Source organism: Bombyx mandarina, chromosome 16 (assembly GCF_030267445.1).
Source record: "Bombyx mandarina strain Sakado chromosome 16, ASM3026744v2".
In the NCBI taxonomy this organism is placed as follows: domain Eukaryota; kingdom Metazoa; phylum Arthropoda; class Insecta; order Lepidoptera; family Bombycidae; genus Bombyx; species Bombyx mandarina.
Window position 1 is genome coordinate 6,903,708 of NC_143222.1, and position 25,990 is coordinate 6,929,697.

At 36.2% G+C, this 25,990-nt stretch overlaps 1 protein-coding gene and 1 long non-coding RNA gene across 4 annotated transcripts in view; one reads left to right on the plus strand and one right to left on the minus strand.

Moving 5' to 3' along the window:
• Window positions 1-2,504, plus strand: LOC149501294 (uncharacterized). Its single transcript, XR_016324406.1, has 2 exons — window positions 1-228; window positions 1,217-2,504. It is a non-coding gene; the product is annotated as an uncharacterized LOC149501294 (long non-coding RNA).
• The window catches only part of Tango5 (Transport and Golgi organization 5), a 27,570-nt gene continuing 2,888 nt past the window's right edge, over window positions 1,309-25,990 (minus strand). For 2 of the 3 annotated variants that reach the window (XM_028179528.2, XM_028179526.2), the window contains 8 exons: window positions 15,349-15,452; window positions 13,457-13,573; window positions 12,651-12,750; window positions 11,489-11,670; window positions 10,700-10,900; window positions 9,285-9,509; window positions 8,467-8,765; window positions 1,309-7,584 (listed from right to left, as the gene is read on the minus strand). In XM_028179528.2, coding sequence (XP_028035329.1) covers window positions 8,501-8,765; window positions 9,285-9,509; window positions 10,700-10,900; window positions 11,489-11,670; window positions 12,651-12,750; window positions 13,457-13,573; window positions 15,349-15,389 — 1,131 coding nt within the window. In that variant the 5' untranslated portion in view covers window positions 15,390-15,452 and the 3' untranslated portion in view covers window positions 1,309-7,584; window positions 8,467-8,500. Of the gene's footprint in view, window positions 7,585-8,466; window positions 8,766-9,284; window positions 9,510-10,699; window positions 10,901-11,488; window positions 11,671-12,650; window positions 12,751-13,456; window positions 13,574-15,348; window positions 15,453-19,957; window positions 20,533-25,990 lie in introns of those variants that run through there. The other variant, XM_089733998.1, reaches the window with a different exon arrangement.

The following is a 25,990-nucleotide window of genomic DNA, read 5'->3' on the forward strand; positions in this document are numbered from 1 at the left end:
TCGGGGAGTAGTCAGCGGCGGCAACGATTATCATGTCGCATTGCCGTATTGAAGTAATCTTCCGACGGTGACTTCATGTGTTTTCATATCGATTCGAGGCCAGGTCGTTGTGTAAGTCGACGTTCCTCACGAACCACGGAAACCCAACGGCTAACTTGCAAAAACGGGATTGTAGGGATTGGAGGGTGCTACGTGTGTGTGGGCCGTGTGAGCGAACACGGGCCTTATGTAAGTTTTGTAATGTATCACCTTGTTCCGAAGGGACATTTTACTCCCCTTACAGGTCATGGAGTAGAGTCTGCGAGGATAAAAGCGGCGCGGTCGCGGACTGTTTTTATATGCGGATGGAATGTCATGGCTGCATCAAGGGTGACTCCCAGGTACTCTTCCTAATCCGGGAGGAAACACGTGGGGAATTTCCCCTTTGAAATAGCACCGCTGTGCTTTTCGCTGGATTGATTGATGTATAAGCGCCGTTTTCGGAACTGTTGTCATAAAGTAACAGCTGCGCTTTGCTGTTTCCTCGCGATTGCTTGTATTTTTTCTAATCGAATAGTAAGCGGTCGCGTCCTCGGGGAATAAGACTAACTGGGTCAGCGGCGACAGGGCGACAGCAAATAGGAGTGGAGAAGGACGAAATAACAGCCTTGAACAAAATTTAAATATGAAGTGTATTAACTATGGACAAAATCGAAACAGGGCCTTTTATCAGAGTCGATCTATTTTAGAACCCTTCATCGCAAGCGACGGGTTCCTTTTTTTCCCTAACTATTCGCTAAGAGGCTATTCCAGCTAAAGCACCAATAGTGGATCGGGAGAATCCAACGTGTTTAGGGCGACGGCGACTGTTTACCAATTGGTCCGCAATATCGGGTATGTAGTTACCGGCGGCCACGATAAGAGGATTTTCGGGGTGTCTTGCCGCGCCGCTTTTTTCAAATGGCGCACTGATTCCGACTGAATGTACTTTCTGATGGAGTCCAACTCCAGATCGTCATGACGATCACGTTCCTGACGAAGCACGGTGCTCCGACGGCTATCCTCCAAAAACGGGAATGACTTTAAGGGGTTTTAAATTAGTGCGGATCGCGTGAATGAACAGACCATGTAAAAGTTATCTGGTACACCTAATCGTGCATACAATAGCAAAATCACTAGACCACAATAATATATTTAAGGTTCCGTAGCCAAATGGTAAAAAACAGTTTCTTTTCAGAGACAGTTGTTACTATGGATTTCGATTACCATCAAAATCAAGCCATCCGGATTGGCTCCATGGCCCCGTTTAAGGAAGAAATGATTACACAATTCCATTAACATTGATTTAATGTTTCTCATTCCGAAACCTCAAACTTACTAAACATTATTTTAAGCAGTAATTTGTACTAAATGTACCACTCGAAGACTTTTATATCTAATTAAGAATTATAATCTAAATAAAACATTTTAAGCAATCTTTTGCAAAATATACATCAATAAATAGAATGGATTATCATCCAAAATTATTGCTAAGTTTCAAATACCTACGTGAAAACATTGCAATATAGTTCTATTCGAGACAGTTCCACATTCACGTGAGAAATAATAAGCAATTTCACGGGGTTTTAGGTCGATTCAAAAGCCCGCCTAAACGTTGTGATTCTCACGTGAAGTGTGAAGCAGCCATCTTAAGGTGTCTGCGTAAAGTAAAAAATACGGGGTGGTGTATGTTCATTTACCAACAACATTGTGAACCTCAAAAGTGAAATTTGAAAATTTGAATTTTAAAGTTAGCTACGTTCTCAAATATAGTCTATATTACTTATGATTTTTTTAATTTTAAAATAACCTAGCCACAAAACACAATCTTTTAATTATTAAGAAAACTTTATCTGACTAAGAAACTCACACGTGAAAACTTTTTTCTGCCCATTAATCTGGTCACTAGTCAAACGTCTAGCTCTCTAGGTAACTGGAAAGTCTAAAATATGTTTATATAATATCGTCTCACGATATAAATGATGCGGAATGTATTATTATTTCTTAACAAAATGTATACACACATCTGTGAAATTAAGTGGCAACACATTAACATTTAAAAAATTACTATTATATTACCCAACTTTTATAAATAACTTTTCGTATATTTTGACTAGCCAAGTATTTCTCAAATATATAGATAGATAATGAAAAAATCGAATCTAATAAAAATAATAAAATTCTTTCCTTTAATAATAAAATTAGAATATAATTTTTTCAGGTTTCTTGACATACTTATATTATGTATATTAATTGCTGTTAACTATAGCACAGCCACATTACTTATCCAATAACAAATGATGGTTTTACTACATTCCTTATTTTAATTGTCTGTGTGTATTGTAAATTTTTTAAAGTTATTCCTTTATGGTTTTACTACATTCCTTATTTTAATTGTCTATGTGTGTATTGTTAATTTTTTAAAGTTATTCCTTTAGTGTCCATATCACAATGAACTTTTTTAAATAAACTTAATTTCCCGAGAACAATGCTTCATTATTGGTCTGAAAAGCGTATGATCAAATTAAAAATGTATATTTAAAACGATCACCACGCACATACCATAATTAAATACTGGAGTTAAAAATAGATACTTCATTTATTATAATTAAAAAAAACTAACAGTTCTAACGTCTAAAATAATATGTATATATTAATGTCTTTCTTTTATAAATTCATTTTAGTAGTCAACATTCTGACATAACTCACTTTTTAAATGTCACTTGACGATTTAAACCACTGAAGTAGGAAACCTATGGAAATGAAACGTCAACAAAAAATTCGTGACACTGTGACGTCATCTGGCCACAAAACATGGCGGTTTTAGTGCTGCCCAGAAGATTATAATGTTAGTAGGTTTTATCGATAAACGTTCTTGGCTCATTTTATTTTAAATATTGTTGAGTGAATGTATTTGTAGAATTTATACTTAATAGGAAGTAAGTATATTGTTATGTGCAAAGATGATGTGATTTAGATATTATGTGAAATCTAAGACGAGTTCGTGCTTCAAATTTGCCAAGTAAACGATATGACGATTTTTAAAATTTGCTACACTGATTTTATAAAGTTGTCGTTTGCCGCAAAACATAAAGATATGGCGTAGTACAGTGCCATCTGCCCATTTCTAGCATGCTGAATGTTATCGTATTTTGAGTACGTGTTTTTCTTAGACTATTACAATCTATTTTAATTGTTTTGCTGACTCTAAAGTCCGTAACACATTACCGCAGCGCACCTCAAGGAAGGTACGCCGCACCATTTGAATCACTCTCACTTGAGAGTGATTCAAATTTTAAACTTATCAAGGGACCGCCTGATAAAAAAAAACACCTACAGAACATTTATTCGTTAATAAAATTACAAACGTCATTCCTTGTGACTTCCTCTCTAAAATCACTTAATTAATAAATATTTAACGAGTTGACAATAGTGTTATAAAACTATTTTATTTAAATAGTTCCGACGAATTTCTTGAGATCCTATAAAATATGTTTTAATTATTATTTTTGTATGTTTTAAGCATGATAAAATAAGAAATTTTATATAAGCAATCATATTAAATCGATATCAAAGTCAATAAATAATGTACAACCCAAAACAGACGGTCGAACTGACGTGACAATGACATTTGGCGCGCTAAACATGGCGGATTTTCGGCCTCATTAGACGGAGACGGAGACATTTACGTATATTCATGTTTCATTTTATGTACGCACTGAAATACTGTTATATTGTTTTCCTGCGAGTTAAAGTGCTGAGTAAGAGCGAGATAGATATATGTTTATGTATGTGCCTTCAAAATGGGTGCTATTTATATAAGCAATTGTACGTATAGAACAATATGTCGTGTCCCTACTATATAGGTCTATGATTTAAACCGAATAATTTGACAACACTAAATACAAAATGGGCATATAAAAAAAACACAATGGTTTCTAAAATGCAGTTCTGTAAGAGACTAACTTCGTTTCACTTAATGGATACTTTCTTCGGGTCATTTCACGGTTCATAATTTATAATCTATGAAAATTTATTTGTGATATTGCAACAATTTATTTAAAACAAACAAAGGGCTAAAGCAGTGAACTGTCACCACGAAAAAAGTCTCGTTGATTTTGACAAATGACAATTTGATTACACTGAATTTTGTACAATTATTGTGGGTGCTTTATGATAGGATTCCGATTTAGCATGAAAGTTGAAGGGTAGGCAACGCACTGGCGTAAACGCTGGTGACCGTGGGCGGCGGTGAATCACTTACCATCAGGTGACCCGTCTTGCTCGTTTGCCTCTTAGTTGTTATAAAAAAAAAAAGGTTACATGTGCCATATAAATCTTTCTCACAGTGCAGTTGTCACTAAACAACTGCAGCGAAGCGTGGTTGGGGATTCAATAGCACAATTTCTGCATCCATTTAAAATTTAAAGTTAAAACTGATAATTAATTTTACTGCTAAAATCTAGACATGTAAAATTAAGAATAGCACCGTACAGTTGTCTGTGTGAATTTATGACAAGAATTAATTCATTTTATTGTATTAATTTTTATTTATTATATTTTATGTATCTTCTTCATCTTTGAAGAACCACGCAACGTAAGTGTTGTGACAAATAAAATTGTTATATTAACAAATATTCACAACTATTTGAAATATGTCAATTGAAAAGCCAACACTGCAGAACATTAGCAATGTTTACTATTTCAAGAAAAAACAATTGGGCATTCAACTATTTACTTCTAAACTACTTTACTCATTTAAAATCCCATCCAGCAACCTCCGAAGTCGTTTCTTAAAAATTACAATTTTAACTACTATTAATTCAAATTTCTACTGCACTTAATTAACTACAATTTTCGCTACATTACAAACTGTAAGGTTGATCACGACGGTAACTTTTTTGCAACCTCATTCTAATTACACGAAGCATATGTTATGCTTCAAATTAGCTACTGTTTATCTATGAAAACTACATGAAAATGCGTAGTTTGAAAGATATATGTACATATGCAAACAAACAGAGACACACAGGATTGAATTCTGGAAACCATTGGTTGATATTCAACTGTTTTTTAGTTACCCTCTTTCTTTTCTTCAATGTACAGACACACCGGGTTCTACTGTTTATATATTGTAAATTATACATTATGTATAGATTCATACCACAAATATGAAAAATTCAAATACGGCTTAATATGCTGGCAAATATAATAAATACTAATGCATATTTTCTTTTAATTTATCGCACTTAATTTCCCTAATTTAATGTTTATTAAATTATTGGAAGTCACCAAATTCGTGCACAGCTTATCGAAGTGAATACACTTTCTGTCTTAATGTCTGGTGTGCTTTTGCTGTTTCAAACAGTTCTATTACACTAAATTTTTATGGGATTTATTAACTAATTTAATCTTTTATTTTTGGACAATATTTGTATTTTAATTGATAGCTTCAACTTTATATCGGCAGTTCGGATACACATCACATAATATGCCAAGTGAAAGTTATATTTACTCTATGCCAATTTTAACACTATAAATACCTAATTACAATCTATTTACAAACTTTCGTTTTGTACAGGCAAGACAATAATCTGTCGGACATTAGCTGTTTTATTACGTTTTTTTAATGTTAATCAATATTTTACATACTATTAAAAAAAAAGTAAGTAAAGTTAACCAGATATTGATATTTTTTACATTACATAGTGTTAATTTTAATAATAACCAAACATTTAAGCATTCGGTAATGTGTTACTTGTTCCAAAATCTCATTAAAAAAACACACTGAATTTTTTACATCATAGTAAAATTGTATTGATTTTGTAGTGTTTGAGATTGTATGTGTATATTTATTTAGTTCACACAGAATACGCAAATACTAAAGAAGCACCTTGCAATATTGCTTACTATTACTTTCTTGATATTATATTATTACTACATTAGATAATGTATATATTTGTTACTTTACAATATGCTGGTTATATATAAGTATTGATAATAGATAGAAACCTATCCTTAGTATTTGTTGACATGGCAACATTAACTAACTATTAAGAGCTAAATGTTAGTTGGTAACACTGACAAGTACAGTTACTTAAACAAACAGTACATGGAGGATAGAAGTAATGATCACTCATCTCATTTCAGTGTATTAAAAAGTGTCAGTTGAAAGGGAGACAATAAAGGTGGCGCCAAAGTAGCAAGTGAAAGGATTTTCAAAACAGTAAACTTCGCTTCAATCCAGCACACTTCACTCCATTTAAAACTGCTATATTCATATAATTTCCATTTCCTACACTATAGTAGAATTATTTTGTCCGTGCAGTTTGGGTCATAAATAATCTGAGCGGTGAAGCGAGTATATCGCTCTCTCTTCCACTCACGAGCCTTATGAACGGGCATAGTGATGCGCATTATTGTTGTCGATAAGCGTTATCGATAGTGTATTTAGTTTTGTCATTTTGTGGGTTAGTGATAAAAATGAAAGAAAAAATCACTAATCGAACTCTTACACCACATATCTCCGCAGGAAGTTAACGAGAACGGCAGAAATTAACACTTTGTAACTTGCCCTTTGTGTCACTAAAGAAATTCTGAGCGAATGCACAAAATCTCATTTCTCTTCGACATATGTACTATAATTTGCAGGTAGGTACAACAAATGATTCATAATATAACAATGGACTTTTTGGCGGGAACGCGAGGAGTGAAGTTGTGTGATTTGTTTTATTTTGTCTATTTAGTGTTTCTTCGGGTTTAAATGTGTAATAATGGTGGTTTATTAACTGTTTAATATCTGCAAAAGTGCACAAATGTGGTAAAACTGGACGTAACTTCTCAGGATCCTCCAAAAAGTCCACTGAAAAAATCTTAGTAAATGACCACCATTTTACTGAGATTATATTTCATCCCATATCATCTCGATTCATTTCATTTAATTTCATCCCAGTTGATTAGTGTCTCAAATTAATCATCTTCATTTCATTTCACTCCATAATATCATTTTTCATGCAAATATGAATATAAATTAAAATAAGACATGACTTAAAGGTCTCAGTTACCAGGTCATAAAATCTCTTAAAAATAAAAATAATAATATAACAATGTCTCACTACCCTTCGTATACCGCCCCGCCGCTGTGTACCTGCCTTCGATGACTCATTTGTTTTTATAGATAATGACGTTGCGCCCGCGCAACATGCTCACCGCCCTAGCCGGGCTATGTTTTATGACCCGAAATGCACGGACAAAATAATTCTACTATAGTACTATTCCTTTGAGTCTTCAAAACAATAACTCGCTGTTTACAGTTGAACACTTTTTCAAATTATCTCTTTAACAAGATGGCGCTTCTTAGTTCTACCCTCCATATAACAGTATTAACAACACTCGTCGTCGTCACTAAATGTCAAAGTTCGTGTCATAACGCCACAACGCCACGCCATGAGTGTCTATGGTCTTGAACATAGAGTAATAGTTTAACTTTCACCGCGGCCGTTGCACTAAGCACGGACGTGTACTACCGGCGTCGATGCGATCTCCCTTTCTTTTGTCTATGCCGAGCTGAAAAAAAAACAATCAAATCTTATATCACGAATCTACACTAATATATAAATCTACAGTGGTTTTTACGGATTTTAACTACTGAACCGTGCATCCGATTGACTTGTAACTTGGTATCCATGTAGAAAATACATGTACCTTAATGGATAGGCTAATATTTATATGAGCGTTGGACTCCCTACACCAGTTGCGAGGGTGTTAATGGTGAGAATTTTTGTATGAGAAATAATAATGTTAATTTTAAATGCCCAGCGAAGCGGACGGATACAGCTAGTAACTTATATTTCTAATCGACTTCTTGTCTGCTTTTTTTTCAACAATATAAGATCGGCATAACGTGTACCTGTTTCAGTGTTTTATTTGCCGTTGAATTATACAAGAGGCCACCTGATATTAGTCTATTTTGGTTGCTCGTTAACAACCATAACATGAGTCGACTATTATCAAAGCCGGCAATGTGACTTTTGGACAATTATTGGTAAATCAGAAAAACGAATTATTGACTTTGTATTCCATTGGCAGTCACAAAACTCTTCTGAACGACATCTTAGATAAATAACAGGTTATGTATTAACCTTTATTTAATGCAGGTTTTGAACCGTATTCTTTGGAGGAGACGATTATATTCAAATCAATCTGTATTGACATATCAATAACATTTTTTTGTCCAAATGCACAGATTGCCACCTTTGATAATAGACGACTCACATATTCTTGAAAATAATAAATGTATTTTTTTTATTGCTTAGATGGGTGTACGAGCTCACAGCACACCTGGTGTTAAGTGGTTACTGGAGCCCATAGACATCCACAACGTAAATGCGCCACCCACCTTGATATATAAGTTCTAAGGTCTCAAGTATAGTTACAAGTTTCTCTTACCAAGTCCGTTGACGTCGCCCGGCATTTTCAATCCCTATTCTCTTTTCTTGCTCTTCTTCTTACCGACCCTCTTACTGTAGTTCTGGGCCAGAGCGTTCACAATCGACACAATAAAGTAAACGACCATCGCCAGAACGAACTTTTCTAGAATGTTCGATAACACCGAACCCTGATTTTCTGGTATCTGCGTGGAATCGTTCTTGTGAAGACGCGCTTTCTGGTTCCTCAAGAATTCCAAAAGCGGGGCCTCTAGTTTCGGACCGATGTACGGTATTTTTTCGACCCACGACAACGCTTGCCTGAGGAAGGTAAGACGATTATTATTATTATTATTTTTATTGCTTAGATGGATGGACGAGCTCACAGCCCACCTGGTGTTAAGTGGTTACTGGAGCCCATAGACATCTACAACGTAAATGCACCACCCACCTTGAGATAGAAGTTCTAAAATCTCAGTACAGTTACAACGGCTGCCCCACCCTTCAAACCGAAATGCATTACTGCTTCAGGGCAGAAATAGGCACTCACAAGAGGTCCTACCGCCAGTAATTACGCAAATTATAATTTGCTGGTTTGATTTTTATTACACGATGTTATTCCTTCACCGTGGAAGTCAATCGTGAACATTTGTACAGTACGTATTTCATTAGAAAAATTGGTACCCGTCTGCGGGATTCGAGCACCAGTGCATCGCTAGATACGAATGCACCGGACGTCTTATCCTTTGGGCCACGACGACTTCAAACTTTATCATTAAATTTTATTTTTATTTTATTTATTTTATTTTATTTAAGTTGCATAGATAATATCATACACACCCAACCAAAGTCTCGTTGAACGCGATAATGACGAACATTTTCTGCAGGTGCATCTTTATGACCGCTTTCCCGATGACCGTCGCTCCGAAGAACGTCCAAAACGGCACCAAGAAGTGTCCGCAGGTCAGGCCGGCCAAATCGAAGAGAGGGTTAGGCACCGAAGCGCAAGCCAATATACCAGCAAAGCCTACGCGCTGCACTAATTTCTGCACCATTATTTTAGCCCTGAAAATAGAAACCATAATGTGTATATTGCACGGCATTTTTACGCTTTTTTTGGAACGAAGTTCCTTATGGGACGATGCGGGGGAGTAACATAACCGGGAAAAAACGTCCGTAACGTAAGATTTTTATTAGTAATCCACACAGTGTACGACTTAACTTAGTAAAAACGTACAAATTAGTAATGCACACACTGTACGATTTAACTTTACAAAAAAGAACATATTTTATCATTCATTGACCACGATCTCAGAGCGTTCGTTTACGTAATACACTAACTCTAATACAAACAGCCGTGAATGAAGTGTTCCACAATAAGTTGCACGTTACCGAATGACCGTGGATTGTTGCGAAACCTCTAGTTTTATTATCTTTATACCTCGAATAGAACTTAAAATTAATATTTTTATAATAAGGAACTTCATTCCTATCCGGTATGCCACGACACCACACATCTTTTTTTATAAATTTTACTTGTATGTATGATTATTGTTGGATATGATAATAAATCTGAAATTTGGGTAACAGAAATTTAGTTAATACTATTAACAAAGCGTGTTAATTTAATTTTGTGTATATCAGTTGTAGAGACACAAGTTTCCAATAGAACATTTCACATTGTAATTCATATAAACGTAAGGCCAAAAATTTTATTTATTCGTTAAATAAAAAATACATTTAATTAAACAATCTACAACGCTACTCTACTAAGACGAGAGGGAGAATTGGCTCTGCCCCTCCAAATCATAACCTCTCGCAACTCACCTGATTATAGTCTTAGCGACTGATCGCAGGTGTTAAAGTAAAAAAAAAAAAAAGAATATTAATTTCGAAAAAGGCACATGTCGCATATTTTGTCAAATACGTTTCTTCATATACATGTAGTTTTGAGGCTTACCTATACCGATTTTATCACAATTCCAGTAATTTTCAATTCCTAATTAACATTGAAATACATCTCAAAAGTTAATATTTTAAATTTTACACTGCTTTACAAAATAATCAGTTTTTTTCATTTCCTGAACATTTTACATTTTCAGAGATGTGTTCTTTTCGAAATTGCATATTCAATTTAATCAATCGATATAAAAAGTGTTCTGTGCAGTTCCATGCCCTAAAACGAACACAAAAAAAAGAAACTACCCACCAATTCGAATATAAAGTGATTTTAGTTGCGATATGGTACTACTGACCTTCCGGTCCTCGAATCATCGTCGGTGTTGAGTTCGGCGACCCCGGCCCCTGAGAGTCTAGCGGCCCTCGCCATGAAGTACGGCGGCAGTTCGCCTAGAGCGGTGCCTATGCCCCACATCATGGATTCGACGCGAACTTTCGCCATTATATTCCATATCGATACCGCGTAGTTAGGATCGACCTCAGCCGGACAAATTATACTGAAAGTTAAAATATGAGTTGCAGTCACATCCCACCTAGTTTTAAGTGGTTACCGAAGCCCATAGACATCTACAACGTAAATGCGCCACCCACCTTGAGACATGAGTTCTAAGGTCTCAGTATAGTTACAACGGCTGCCTCATCCTTCAAACCGAAACGCATTACTGCTTCACGGCAGAAATAGGCAGGGTGGTGGTACCTACCCGTGCGGACTCACAAGAGGTCCTACCACCAGTAAAAAAAAAATGTGAGCCGTCATGGGACGCCTGGCAGATGTGAAACATGGACATTATTTTGTAAAAGTAATATGCAGAAAAGAACAGATTGTGATAGGAACTAAATATGTCATAATGATAAAATAAAATATTACGAAAAAATAATTTGTTTTCAAGTAAAACACAGAGAGAATCGCAGTCGGTTGCGCATGGCGACGCGTCGGTTGCGCATGGCTACGCGTCGCCACGGCATGCGTCGCCACGCCAGAAGTCGGTTTTACGTGCGGCTATAGATGTTTTACATCAAAAATTATCATTAAATTCGCAAATCTTTAGCGTAACATAAACGTTGCAATCAATTTGAACACTTACTCATTAGGATAAGGTGGCTCCGGAAAGTTCAGTCCTCCGCATTCATACGCTGCGAGTGTAACCCTCGCTATGTGCGGCCCCAAATACAATAGGAATGTGTGCAAGCCCGTACCGAGGCCCACAGAACTACAAACGCCTAGAACTACCCACCAGCCCCACCAGGCTAGAGTGGCTACAACTAACTGAAACAAGTAAATATTTTATCGATTACTAGTGAAACCCGAAAAGCCGTAACCACGCGCCACTTCTCGTAAATGATAATATAACAATAAAGTCTCATGAAGCGTCAATATCAAGTGTTACAAATCAATCGACTAACAGTCTATAGATTACGAACAAACAGGCACGCAAACATTTATATATTTAATTCGATAGGCTCTATTTCTGACAAGCAGCGAAACTTATAAACGAGGCTATTATGAATTTAACCTAGCACTGTTCATTTTAAGTTCAGAATCGAATAACAAATTGAAGCTTTTTTTTTATCATTGACGGATTACTGGTGGCCCGGTGGCTTTTCCAGTTTCACCAGGACAGGTGGGCGAGCAAAGGCTAAGTTAAGAGGGGTGGGATGAGCTAACAGCTATCCAAGTGCCTCCGAAGGAGACTTAACAACTCAAGAGCAGCTGCTTCGCGAATTAATCTACTACCGGATCGGAATCGCGACCCGCTGAGAAGATCCGGTGAGAAACTCAACGGGCTGATGCATAGGTTAGGTTGCGCGTCGAATTCTTTGCTGGTTACCGGGATGAATATTGTAGTATGAACTATTGTGACATTACAGAGTATTATATTAGACCTAATTTATTTATTTTTTATAGCTTAGATGGGTGGACGAGCTCACAGCCCACCTGGTGTTAAGTGGTTACTGGAGACCATAGACATCTACGACGTAAATGCGCCACCCACCTTGAGATATAAGTACTAAGGTTTCAAGTATAGTTACAGCGGGGCTGCCCCACCCTTCAAACCGAAACGCATTACTGCTTCACGGCAGAAATAGGCAGGGCGGTGGTACCTACTCGCGCGGACTCACAAGAGGTCCTACCACCAGTGCATTGTGGGGAACTTTGCAGAATACAGTATTAGGTGTGTCCTTTTCGAGCACGGCAGGTACATTTACGTCACAGATCGTACCAACGTTTGTATTCAAATCACTTACATGCACGTACTGCTGATGAGGGCCGCTGATATAATACGAAATCGCAGTACCAATTATTGCCACGGCTATTGTTAACGCCAGTACTCTGTATGCAATCAATCTAAAAAAAACACAGTGCCATTTTTTTTATATACATTCGCCTAAAAGTGTCTATTTGTATTATTTTAGACCAAATAGGGTTGGCAGAACGAACGAAATACAATACAGGAGAAACGGTTCATCGGTCAAAAACCTAGAACATATATGTGGTACTAGCTGAACACCGCGGTTTTACCCGCGGTTATTTTCGTACCGCGGTTAACGCTGCAGGGCGATGTTAGTCTAAAAAAGTAGCCTTAGTTACTCCTTATATTATCAGCTACCTATCAGTGAAAGTCCCGTCAAAATTGGTCTAGCCGTTAGCCGGAACAAACAGACAGACAAACCGACAGAACATTATTAAAAATACATTTTTGGTGTATGTACCGTGTATGCATTATTAAAAAGCGGTTATTTAATATTAAAAACAGACACTCCGATTTTATTTATTTGTATAGATGCATACATAATATTTTTTTCTTTGGATAAAAATTTTTTTAACTTGGAATGATAGCTTTTGGATTTAACAAAGTCAAAAAACCGTAACAACTATTTTAATACATAAATAATGTGTATTATTTACACTCTATTTTTGTTTATTTAGTTAAACGCTTGACTGCAATAAACGTTTTTTTATTAATAGCATTATTATCATATCATAACAATAGTATGAACTTCTAATATCAACTGGATCCTGGTTTAAGGTATGAACAGATAATTCAACTTACCTCTGCAATCCTGTGTTGATTAATATAAAAAGTTCTCTGAAGAAATACTCCAATGTGATGAGGGGCCGCCTCCACAACACAAGACTGTCGGCCTCCATTGAGGAATTTGTTTTGGTCCTGTTATTTAAAGATAATAATAAATAATTATCATAATTTACAGCACTTTACGGTAAAATCCAAAGAATCATTTCAAAATTAGTCGACTGTGACCGAGAAAACCGAGGAGTATTTATTCGAAAAATTTTATATTACAAATGTACCATAAGGCGAGATTTCATGGTTGGAGTTGACAGTATAAAATTATTATTGTATTGGAACAAAAATTAAAAAAACGGTCCAAATTCCACTTTAAATACAAATGCAATAGTGTGGGGATCATATCGAGGGGTGAAACGGTTTTTTTTTAAATTAAATTACTTCTTAAGTGGGTGGACGAGCTCACAGTCCACCTGGTGTTAAATGGTTACTGGAGCCCATAGACATCTACAACATAAATGCGCCACCCACCTTGAGATATAAGTTCTAAGGTCTCAGTGTAGTTACAACGGCTGCCCCACCCTTCAAGCCGAAACGCATTACTGCTTCACGGCAGAAATAGGCAGGGTGGTGGTACGTCTAAGCGACGTTTCCCTTAATACGCGACATTTATTTGGTATTAGCATAAACAGTTCGTTGTTTTTTTTTATTGAACTTCTATCACTTGATTAAAATAGCTGAAGAAGTATTTTTGCTATGATATTTTTAAATAAGTTGCAAAATGTCGCTTAAACCAAATAGCCTTTCTTTCACCTCTCGATATAATGCCTTATCACCGGAGACTAAGCAAAGTTTAAACTAAGTACTTAATTACAATCTTTTGCGAGTTGGAAATGTTCTCACACGATAGGGTTTTGCCTTCGAAATCAAAATTACACTCTATGTTGTTAGTATCAAAATTAAAATTTGATCAAGACTGTTTGGATGTGAAATTCGCAATCCAATCGCGCCACGCAATTATGGTGTGCTAGCGCCAAGATCTTGACATCGATCAAATAACGTTCGCCAAATATAGATCTATAGAAACCATTAATCTGTTTTGTCATAATCTTTGCTACAATTCAAGTAATTAATATCGTGACCAATTCTAAATTTTCTATATCTTCAAGATTTAAGATATTGATTAGCATAAACTCAAAATAATTATATCGACGCTTGAAAGGCAAACGTGACTAAGCGACAATAACCATATTCGATGCGCAAAAAATATATATTTCTAGGGCTATTAAAATCATTTCAAACCTACAGCTAGATCCGTTAAAATAGATTTTTTTTCAGATATTTCAACTTTAAATTAGTCTAATGTAAAGTTCACGCATTGTCGCTTAGTCCCGTTTGCCTTTCAAGCGTCGATATGTATTTTCTTAGCTTTTCATGATTTAAAGAATTGGCACGGTTCATTTACATATTTCCTTTGGTTCTTAATGAGATCTTTCGATTATAAACATTTCGTGATCACGAAATACTTCCTTCACTTCAGACAAAAGTAAATGCTAGAAAAGTCCCCTGTGAAACATTATAATATGTTCCATTCAAAAGTTCAAAATACTGTTAGTTCTTTCTCTGTAGAATGAAACACGTACAACACATGTCTCCGAATGATTCCGACGGTGGTAGAATAACATCGCTTAATAAAAAGCAAACCCACAAAAAAAATAATTGACTAATGCTTATGCTTAATTAATGCTAGGGCGTTTTGTGAGCCCGCACGATTCGGTACGACTACCTTCCCTCATTCCTGTCACTTAGCACCTGGTATATCGTGAGTTCATTTACCCGTCTAACCAATAACAAATAAAATCTTAAATACCTTCACTATCGATTAATTAGTTAGGTACTCGACAAATCATACGCACCTTATCTCCTTCGGGTGTGGAGCGTGCAAGCCGTTGCGCATGCGCTGTTCGCTGTCCTGAGGTTGAGGAGTGACCGCCAGCTTGTAATACCCGAGACGGGCGAGCTGATAACAAAAAACAACACGTTTCAACAATTACTCATTAAACGATAGAGACGAAGTTGCCGAACTCGATGTTTAATCAACAGGGGAGGGAATATACAAAAACCCTTCAAGGGAGCATTGAAAATTTGAGACGAATACATCTAAATTTTTAGTCTAAACTAGAACACACAAATGCTCTACACTCTACACTCTCCACGATGCTCTACACTCGGCGGTAGTTAGGAATAAATGGCGTCGAGCGATCCACAGCGAACTCTTTTTGCCAAGCGGTGGTCACGACCCTAAACGCTGAGGAAACCGAAGCGAGGATGAGCAGAAACATAAAACCCTTCTGAAATTAGGCTACCTAAGTGTTTCTCTATAATAATTTTTAATATAAAACCGACAAGGTGCTGCTCGGGGTGCGTCCTAAAGAATACTTCCAAACACCGCGGCCAACACGAAACAAATGGAGTCAGCCAACTAAATACGGACCAACTTAAAACCTGGACGATTCAGAAAATAGATTAATTTATCTGAAGCTTGATATTTGCCTGTTTCGCGTCACTGTCAAAGGCAATAACATGATTTCGGTTGATTTCAAACATGAACTCATTTAAAAAGCCATTAGCCATAGAATTACGAGTAGCTGTGCACGTGGTTTATGCTAGCGTCAAACATATTTCCTGGTTATAACTCAACAACGTTTTAGCATAGATATTGCTTTGAACAAAATAACACGATTGTAGTTAAAATTTTTGTGCATAAAAGTGGTCATTGCAGTCCGAGTGCTTTTTTTTTATTGTTTATATGGTTGGACGAGCTCGCGGTCCTACGTAATGTTAAGTGGTTACCGAAGCCCATAGACATCTACAACGTAAATGCCGCCCACCTTGAGATATGAGTTCTAAGGTCTCTAAACATTGCTGCCGCTTAGGCTACAATTTTTTTTTAGTTGCTCAAATGTGTGGACGAGCTCACAGCCCACCTGGTGTTCAGTGGTTACTGGAGCCCATAGACATCTACAACGTAAATGCGCCACCCAGCTTGAGACATAAGTTCTAAGGTCTCAGTATAGTTACAACGGCTGCTACACCCTTCAAAGAAATTAGTTAGAAAAAAAAACACTGAAAAGGTCATGGAGGCTTTTAAAAAAACCCATAATGAAATGCGATAAAGCTGTTAACGACGATCGAACGGTAGAAAATTTGGTGATTTAGAGTGTACGGTATATCGTAGTGTTTTTATTAATAAGATAGATTCAAATTCTGATAGCAGGTACGCAGTTCATAAATCTAGAGATCTGTTTAATGAAATTATGCACATGGATAATAAGCAAGTACACTAAATTACAGTCCGGATGTTTTACTTATTAGAAACTAACTTTGTGATAATATTTATATTGCATTATAATGTTGGTAATTAATTTTCCTGTTTCGTTGAAACAAGTGTAGGCGTAAGGGGAATATTGTCTATATTATTTTTAGAATTTAAAATCTGTGATGGTAATTAATGACAAAGCTTCTTAGTAGCTGGGATTGATTTTAAGCAATTATTTTTTAAATGAGACTTCAAATTTTGAGTGGCTTAGAATCAGACGATAATGCAAGAAAAATAATCAATGAATGCAATTTCAGACATCTTAATTTATCTTACAAACTTAAAAGTAATGTATCCAACAATTTTTAAGTACGCTTCTGCGTCAATTGGAATGCAAGAAACGACCATCACATTGATATACCAAACGACGATAATCAATCTTATTACAGTTTCCTGGCCATCAAAGAATCGAAATAGGGACGCTACAGAGCTAAATTGTTATTGCGCAAATACATACATTTGTATTTGATACTGTATTTGTTGTGGTTTGAAATGCAACTTTGAGAAAAACTAGGCAATAAGATGAAGGTATTATTTACACGCGAAATATTATTAAATGATATAGATTATATATATATTTAGGAAGGATTACTTGTGGTCTTGAGGCCTTCAATTTTCAACAGGACAGGTGGGGTCATGGCTCAGCCGGGAGGGGTAGGATTTGCTACCCGAGCGCAATATGAGAAGATAATACCCGAATTGTATTATTAACGATATTGTTAAGAGGTAATATCTGAGTTGCGTTTTTGAATTTCTTCTCAGTCGATTTACTCTTGATAGCACTCTGTCAAGAATCGAAGAATCGGAATGGTCATGTAGTGTTGCTTTTGAACTATTGACTCGAAAATCAGGGTCTTGTTCAGGTACCTCAGAATTGTCATTATCAGCTGTCTATTCCTTTTTTTTTGTATTGCTTAGATGAGTGGACAAGTTCACAGCCCACCTGGTGGTAAGTGGTTATGGGAGCCCATAGATATCTACAACGTAAATGCGCCACCCACCTTGAGATATAAGTTCTAAGGTCTCAGTATAGTTACAACGGCTGCCCCACCCTTCAAACCAAAACGCATTACTGCTTTACGGCAGAAACAGGCAGGGTGGTGGTACCGGTGGTACCCGCGCGGACTCACAAGAGGTCCTACCACCAGTAATTACGCAAATTATAATTTTGCGGGTTTGATTTTTATTACACGATGTTATTCCTTCACCGTGGAAGTCAATCGTGAACATTTGTTGAGTACGTATTTCATTAGAAATATTGGTACCCGCCTGGGATTCGAACACCGGTGCATCGCTCAACACGAATGCACCGGACATCTTATCCTTTAGACCACGACGACTTCTAAATAATCAATTAAATTATATGTAAAATCCGGACTAAAAATGGCTACGAATTTTGCGTGTTGCAGAAACGAACCAATTTTTTTCATACCCCTCTACAAATTGGGATCTACCGGTGTGTTGCAATCACACACACGGATGCGCGGAAAATGAACAGGCGATGTGTTACGAGCCCGTATTTAGGTCACAAAGAGAGCAGTTTACGGTTCGATGGGCAAAAGAGAAAAACGAAGCCCTTATAATTCCGTGATATGCGAATGTCACAAGCATTAAACTTGGATATATTTAACACAATCTATATCACTACATAGTATAAAACAAAGTCGCTTTCTCTGTCCCTATATCTGTCTGTCCCTATGTATGCTTAAATCTTTACAACTATGCAACGGATTTTGATGCGTTTTTTTTGAATAGATAGAGTGATTGAAGAGGAAGGTTTATATGTATGATAACATCCATCAAATAGTGGAGAAATCAATAATAAATTAAAGTTTCCGAAGCGAAGCGAGGGCGGGTCGCTAGTAAATATATAAATGAATTGCTGTTCGTTAGTCTCGCTAAAACTCGAGAACGGCTGGACCGATTTGACTAATTTTGGTCTTGAATTATTTATGGAAGTCCAGAGAAGGTTTAAAAGGTAGATAAATATAAAAATGCTAGGAATTAAATAAAAATATCAATTTTGTTTTTCCTTTGATTTGTCCCCCGTCGGACGGATTCCTTTTGTTTGTTTTAAGTTTATTTTATACAAAGTTTAGGTCTTTATTTATCGATTGAGGTACTACAAAGTCTGCTGGGTCAGCTAGTTTCGGATAAAATTTGTTTGTAAATATATCGTGTGCACATAATATGGGCTTCCAACATCAAATTAAAACGAAATTTAATTTTTCTTAAATGTCGCCCTAATGTGAGACCGTCAGCGCAAAAGTGGCCTAAACTTACCATAGTTCGTATGGAGGTTTGAATGTTCACGAATTTGAATTAGAGTAGGCAAAAAAAACAATACGCGCAAAAATAATTTTTACAAACCTATCTGTTATCTATGGGTGAAACTATGGATAGGCCGGTTTTGCATCAAAATTTATTATATTTTAAAATAAATTAGATACATAAAAAATTGTGGGTTATGCCACTATTGCACTGACAGCCTCATATAATTGTTGAATTAAATTTTAACAGCTTCACAATAACATCGGTTTCAAAAAGGACAACAGCTCAGAAAAGAACCGACGAAACAAATTCAGCGTTTAGATATTATTTAAACTTCAATAAATCCAATGTCAGTAGACATTGTCATTGTCAATGTCAATGTCGATATTGTTTAGATAATATTAAGAGCAATAAAGATGAAATAAAATCAAGAAAAACATAAAATAAAAAGACAAAACTCACTTGCGTAGTTACAGCTGAGCAAAGGTGAGAACAAGGTGAAAAATACAAATAAAACTGTGTGAAAAGCACTGTGAATAGTACATTCCCGAAAGTTTGTCTTATTTATATTTTAATTAGACCATCAAATTTAAATAAAGCAGTTCAGGAAAAATATGCCATTTCCAAACAGCTAAATACCAAAAATAGTGACTAAAAATATTTAAGCCAATCTTATGACACGCATCTAATAATCTATTTCTTTCGTTGTATACTATAGCGGAAGTAACTAAAGTTATCTTGCCACGTAATACATATAAAATATATAACAAACAAGCTGAATAAAAAGTAAGCACGTTAATAAAAAATAATCACGTTCAAACCAATTATTATAATTTCACAGTCTCAAAAAAATTATTTCATAGAGGCATACTCACATTACACACACTTATAATGGAAAATACACAAACACAAAAATAGTTATATTCGATGATGTTTAAAAAAAAAAAAAGAGTAAATATTTAAATTACGAACGTCCTGAAGTTTGCTTTTCGCGCAGCGTATGAACGCGTTACAAACTTGTTTATTACGAAGGCATGAGTGAAATGACTGACATCACGCCACCGCTAAATGAATTTCACTTTCAAGAGCTCTCTCATTTCATTTCACTATCGTTCGGTGGCAGCGTTTGAATTTTAAAGCCGCGGAACGAATTACAAAAAAAAAAAAAGAAGCCAGAACCAATTGTTTTCACCGTGCCATAAATTTTGGTGTTTTCTCTCTTTCTATCACTCTTCGCTCTGTCTCTTTCTCTGTGTCTTTTTTTCAGCGATTATAATGAGAAAAGTCACACAACTTTATGTCGTATTTAATAGTATGCCGTCCGTTAATCTTTAACCGAATTTATTTCTCCGATATTTTATAGTTTCAAGTGTACATATGTGGGAATAATAGGGAGGCGCGCAGTAATGACTTGTCGCAAATCACACGACTGCACTTGGCTGCAGTGCACGTAAGCAAGTGCACTGACCTTTATTTTAAAAGCGTACGTTACTGTTTACAACCAAAATAATTTCCTAGTTTTCATTACAAAGATGCTTTTATTTTATCTTATCTCGTTTAAGCCTTGTCCTACATAGAACGAGCTAAAATTATTTCTACGATTATTGTATTATACTATCATTTATCACGTGGTTTTTTGTTAATACATTTTTGCCTTTGAAAATAAATTAATACTTTATTGAATATTTTATAAGCTACTAGCTTTTGCCCGCGACTCCGTCCGCGTGGAATATTTACTTTGGTATAACGCTAAATTTGACCCCCACTTCATTTACGTAGAATATGAAAATATTTTTGAATTATACAATGTTAAGGAGCTATTAAAACCCCTATTTTGAAACATTATTTATTGGTACTCCCATTGTATTGGCCTTACCGTTATGTTATATAGCCTATATAGCCTTCCTCAATAAATGGGTTATCTAACACTGGAAGAATTTTTCAAATCGGACCAGTAGTTCCTGAGATTAGCGCGTTCAAACAAACAAACTCTTTAGCTTTATAATATTATATAGTGTAGATAGTGAGCTTGAGTAAAACCCTAGCCCGGCGACGCTGACATGGTCTCTCTAGAGTCTAGACCATCAGCTAAGGTAGAAAAATAAAAGTTAATTTAATGCATTAAGGTTCATAAACAACAAACTTTTTATATACCTTTACTGATTACGGTTAACGCGAATTGTGCGCTAGAAAAAAATCTTTTTTTTTTAAATCACAAGTTTAGACCTCAAGATAAGTTTAAGTTTCTATAGGCTTCGGTAATCTAGTTGGTTTGGAACTCGTTCATCAGAAATTAATAATATGAATATAAAACACAAGTTTCATTCAAGTTTTATCGTCTGTAAATCATATATATGACGTCGGTTGCGATTATCAGATAAACGATAATAATTTATAACATAACATATTTTTTTTATTGCATAGATGTCAGGACGAGCTCACATGTCACCTGGTCTTAAGTGGTTACCGGAGCCCATAGACATTTACAACGTAATTGCCGCCACCCAACCTTGAGATATGAGTTCTAAGGTCTCAGTATAGTTACAACGGCTGCCCCACCCTTCAAACCGAAACGCATTACTGCTTCACGGCAGAAATAGGTAGGGTGGTGGTACCTACCCGTGCGGACTCACAAGAGGTCCTACCACCAGTTTATATATATACACCATATGAGTCGACTATTGTCAAAGGCGGCAATCTGTGCATTTCGACAAAAAATTTTTATTGATATGTCAATACAGATTTATTTGAATATAATCGTCTCCTTCAAAGAATACGGTTCCAAAACCTGCATTAAATAAAGGTTAATAGTTAACCTGTTATTTATCTAAGATGTCGTTTCGAAGAGTTTTGTGACTGCCAATGGAATACAAAGTCAATAATTCGTTTTTCTGATTTACCAATCATTGTCCAAAAGTCAGATTGCCGGCTTTGATAATAGTCGACTCATATATAACAATGATTTAATTTGAAAAAATATATGCGAAATTCAATTACCGATATTAATATGTGATTAATGAAAAATATTAATATCAACAGCAGTTAAAAGCCGGTAACGACATTCACAATAATTAGCTGATAACAGCTTAAATAAACATGCTGTTTACTCGACAACAGTGGCCAATGAAATGATAATAATGCGGTATATTATCGGGCCTTAATTTCACTCCTGTACAACATGACTATTATATTGATACAGACAAATTATAATAACATTGTCAATTTCAAAGAACTTATTCATGACGATTTTTCTTATACAAAAATCAAATCGTCCATAACTTTAATGACACCGGTTGAAGACAATTAAAAAACTATCATGTAAATTATGGGGAAAGTTTGCGGAATAATTTTTAACACCCTACTAGGCATGCTAGTACATACGTAGTCTGGCCATAAATACTGTTACAATTAAAAATAAACAAAATATTACTTTTGAATTTGGAATCTGTCATTTTTATATGATTGCTCATTGAGTTTTCTCATTTTGGCGCCAATACATTGTACAATATTTTGCGATATTAAAATGGAGTGGGGTGATAAAGAGAACCGAATCGCTGTGATTGCATTACAAAAACTAGGTATGGAGCCAAATGCAATTATTAAAACTCTCCATACGCTTGGTATTAGTAAAATGTTTGTGTACCGGGCTATTAATAGGTGCAATGAGACATCCTCTGTTTGTGACAGAAAAAGATCTGGCCGTCCACGAAGTGTTCGTACGAAAAAGGTGGTCAAAGCAGTAAGGGAAAGAATTCGAAGAGATCCTGTCCGAAAGCAAAAGATTTTATCTCGGGAGATGAAGATAGCACCTAGAACCATGTCACGTATTTTAAAAGATGAATTAGGACTTGCAGCCTATAAGAGACGTACTGGTCATTTCTTAACTGATAATTTAAAAGAGAATAGGGTGGTAAAATCGAAACAACTACTGAAGCGGTACGCAACGGAGGTCATAGAAAATTTTTGTTTTCGAATGAGAAAATTTTTACAATTCAGCAACATTTTAACAAACAAAATGACCGTATTTATGCTCAAAGCTCTAAGGAAGCTTCCCAATTAGTCGACAGAGTGCAACGTGAGCACTATCCGACTTCAGTGATGGTTTGGTGAGGTATTAGCTATGAAGGAGTGACTGAGCCATACTTTGTGAAAAAGGTATCAAAATATCGGCCCAAGTGTATCAAGATACCATTCTTGAGAAGGTAGTGAAGCCCCTTAACAACACCATGTTCAATAATCAAGAATGGTCCTTCCAGCAAGACTCGGCGCCAGGTCATAAAGCTCGGTCTACGCAGTCTTGGTTGGAAACGGACATTTCGGACTTCATCAGAGCTGAAGACTGGCCGTCGTCTAGTCCCGATCTTAATCCGCTGGATTATGATTTATGGTCAGTTTTAGAGAGTACGGCTTGCTCTAAACGCCATGATAATTTGGAGTCCCTAAAACAATCCGTACGATTGGCAGTGAAAATTTTTCCCATGGAAAGAGTGCGTGCTTCTATTGATAACTGGCCCCGGGCCAACGTTTAAAGGGCTGTATTGCAGCCAATGGTGACCACTTCGAATAAGCTTTTTATACTTTAAATGGTTTTATATTTATCTATTAAACTAACACACTGTAAAAGTAATAAATGTTATTTGTCATAGAATTTTTTTTGTTTTCCTTTGTAACAGTATTTATGGCCAGACTAAGTATATGGTGCACCAGATACGAGGAGCATAGCCTAGCCGCTGCCTACTAACAATATCATTACTATGATTTAAGGAATTTGTTAATTGAGATCTACGGCGAGCGAAATTAAGATTCGTCTAGGGCAGATCTAACAACTAATTAGACATCACATGTCAAATCGTGTAATAATCGTGTATGTCGTGACTAAATTTGCGAAACTGTGAAAATGATGTACCATACATTAAATCCGCATGTATAGGCACATCATCTTCCCCAATTCTGCCGCAATGCAGTCATGTGTTCCGGATCGAAACGTGGGACAGCCACTTTATAATACAATGAGACTTCGATCTAATAAAAAGACATCTAAATATAAAAAATATATAATAAAGTATGGTTAACTATGTACCAACAAAACATTTAATCGACCAAATTAATTGGGTCTCGGATGTAATTATAGTTTTATTGACATAAAACCTTATTTGCTTTTTGATTGTTTTGGTTTATACTAGGCATTTATACCAGCTACTTACATCTGACGCCATAGAGGAGAGTGTCGTTCGAATATTAATAATTTCGTTCTCACGGATCGTTTGGAACTCTAGTTCTACGGAGGGACTTCGCTTCTCTGCGTGTTTTATCGTACGTTCCATGTTACCAGAGTACTATCTATGATTGTCTTTCTTTAAACGATGTTTAATAAGTACTTAGGAGTAAGCAGCCTAATGAGCTATTCCACATAGTCGTGGACAGGTAGGTGAGCTCACGGGGTCTACCTGAGAATTTGCTTATACTAGCTAGGGCTATAATTTACACCATGTCAGTGGTGTAAATTGGGAGAGGCCTTTTTCCAGCAGTGAACGACTGTGGGCTGTTGATGATGATGATGATTGATGAGCCCTAGCAAGAGCAGCGCTCCGTAGAATCTACCACCGAATCGGAATCACAACCCACTGAGTGCGTCTATGGGTAAAAGTAGTCATTTAATACATGCTTAATACACTAAAATACCGTTTACTGCAAAATTGAGGAAAAATCTTGAATCTATCATTGTTTTCAATTCATAATTCATTAATTATAAACTAGTCTTTCGTGAGACTAGGGTTTGAGATTAGGCACGTACAAATCTTTGAAATGCTACAATAATATGTACTTACGCAACTATGTAATGTAAGGTGTTTCTGAGTGGATATTTCTTAATAAGTTGTTTGTGTGAAGGGTAAAGATAATGGGAACTGTCTCATTTGGGGGGCAAATTGAAAAGGCGTCCAGCTGTAAGTAGCAAATTACATCTAAAAACACTCCAAAATAGCACTACCGTAACAGGTAGTATGACATGAATGACGCAGTTGCAAACAGAGCGGAGTGTGGTGAGTTTAAAAAAAAAACTGATAGGGGTATTTTGGATACTACATCACTTGATAGGGTGGTCCCGGAATTGGTTGTTTTTTGGCGAACACTTTTTCATTCACAGAGATTTTGCCCTTTAGAAATACCCTCCATAGATACTATATCGAACTACTAGATACCCTGTAAATAGCATGGACTTTTTGGTACAAGCAGAAAAACGATCTGTTCAATTATCATTAGGTACTCGATTTGGTATAGACAAAAACTCGTATGTGTGTTTGTCAAAAATGCTGCCAGCGCAACAAATGTAGTTTTGAATAAACACTTCGCCTTCAATGTGACCTTGTATTCAATTAGAATAAATAAACATAAAAAGTATGTCGCTGTAACTAATTCACGAAATCGATATAAAAACCATTACGATTCTCGTATACTTTATGATATTAATGGGATAGAGTGATTGCTGCTGGCCAAATGGCCAAGATGTGGGCGATCTGATAAGACTCGGTCAGGCTTCGCAGACCATTACTGGCCCTGGTCTAAGAGATAAGACGCGTGAGCCCCGTGAACTCACTTACTAGTTAAGGCTACGCTGAAATTATCTCTCAGACCATCAGCTTAGGTGGGGAAAAAGTGTGTTTACGACGAAGGAGCAACATCGTTGAATAAAAATCACACCCGCAAAAAATATTATTTGCGTAGGTAATTAATTAAGGCGGTAAGGCATCTTCGGAGCCCACACAGAGCCAATGCTATTCTGCCTATTTGCCGCGCAGCAAATAGGCAGAATAGGTTATGCGTTCTAATTTGAAGGAGAAGGAGAGCCGTACATTTCAACTGAGACTTCAAGATCATGTCCCAAGGTGAGTGACAGCATTAAGCTTGTG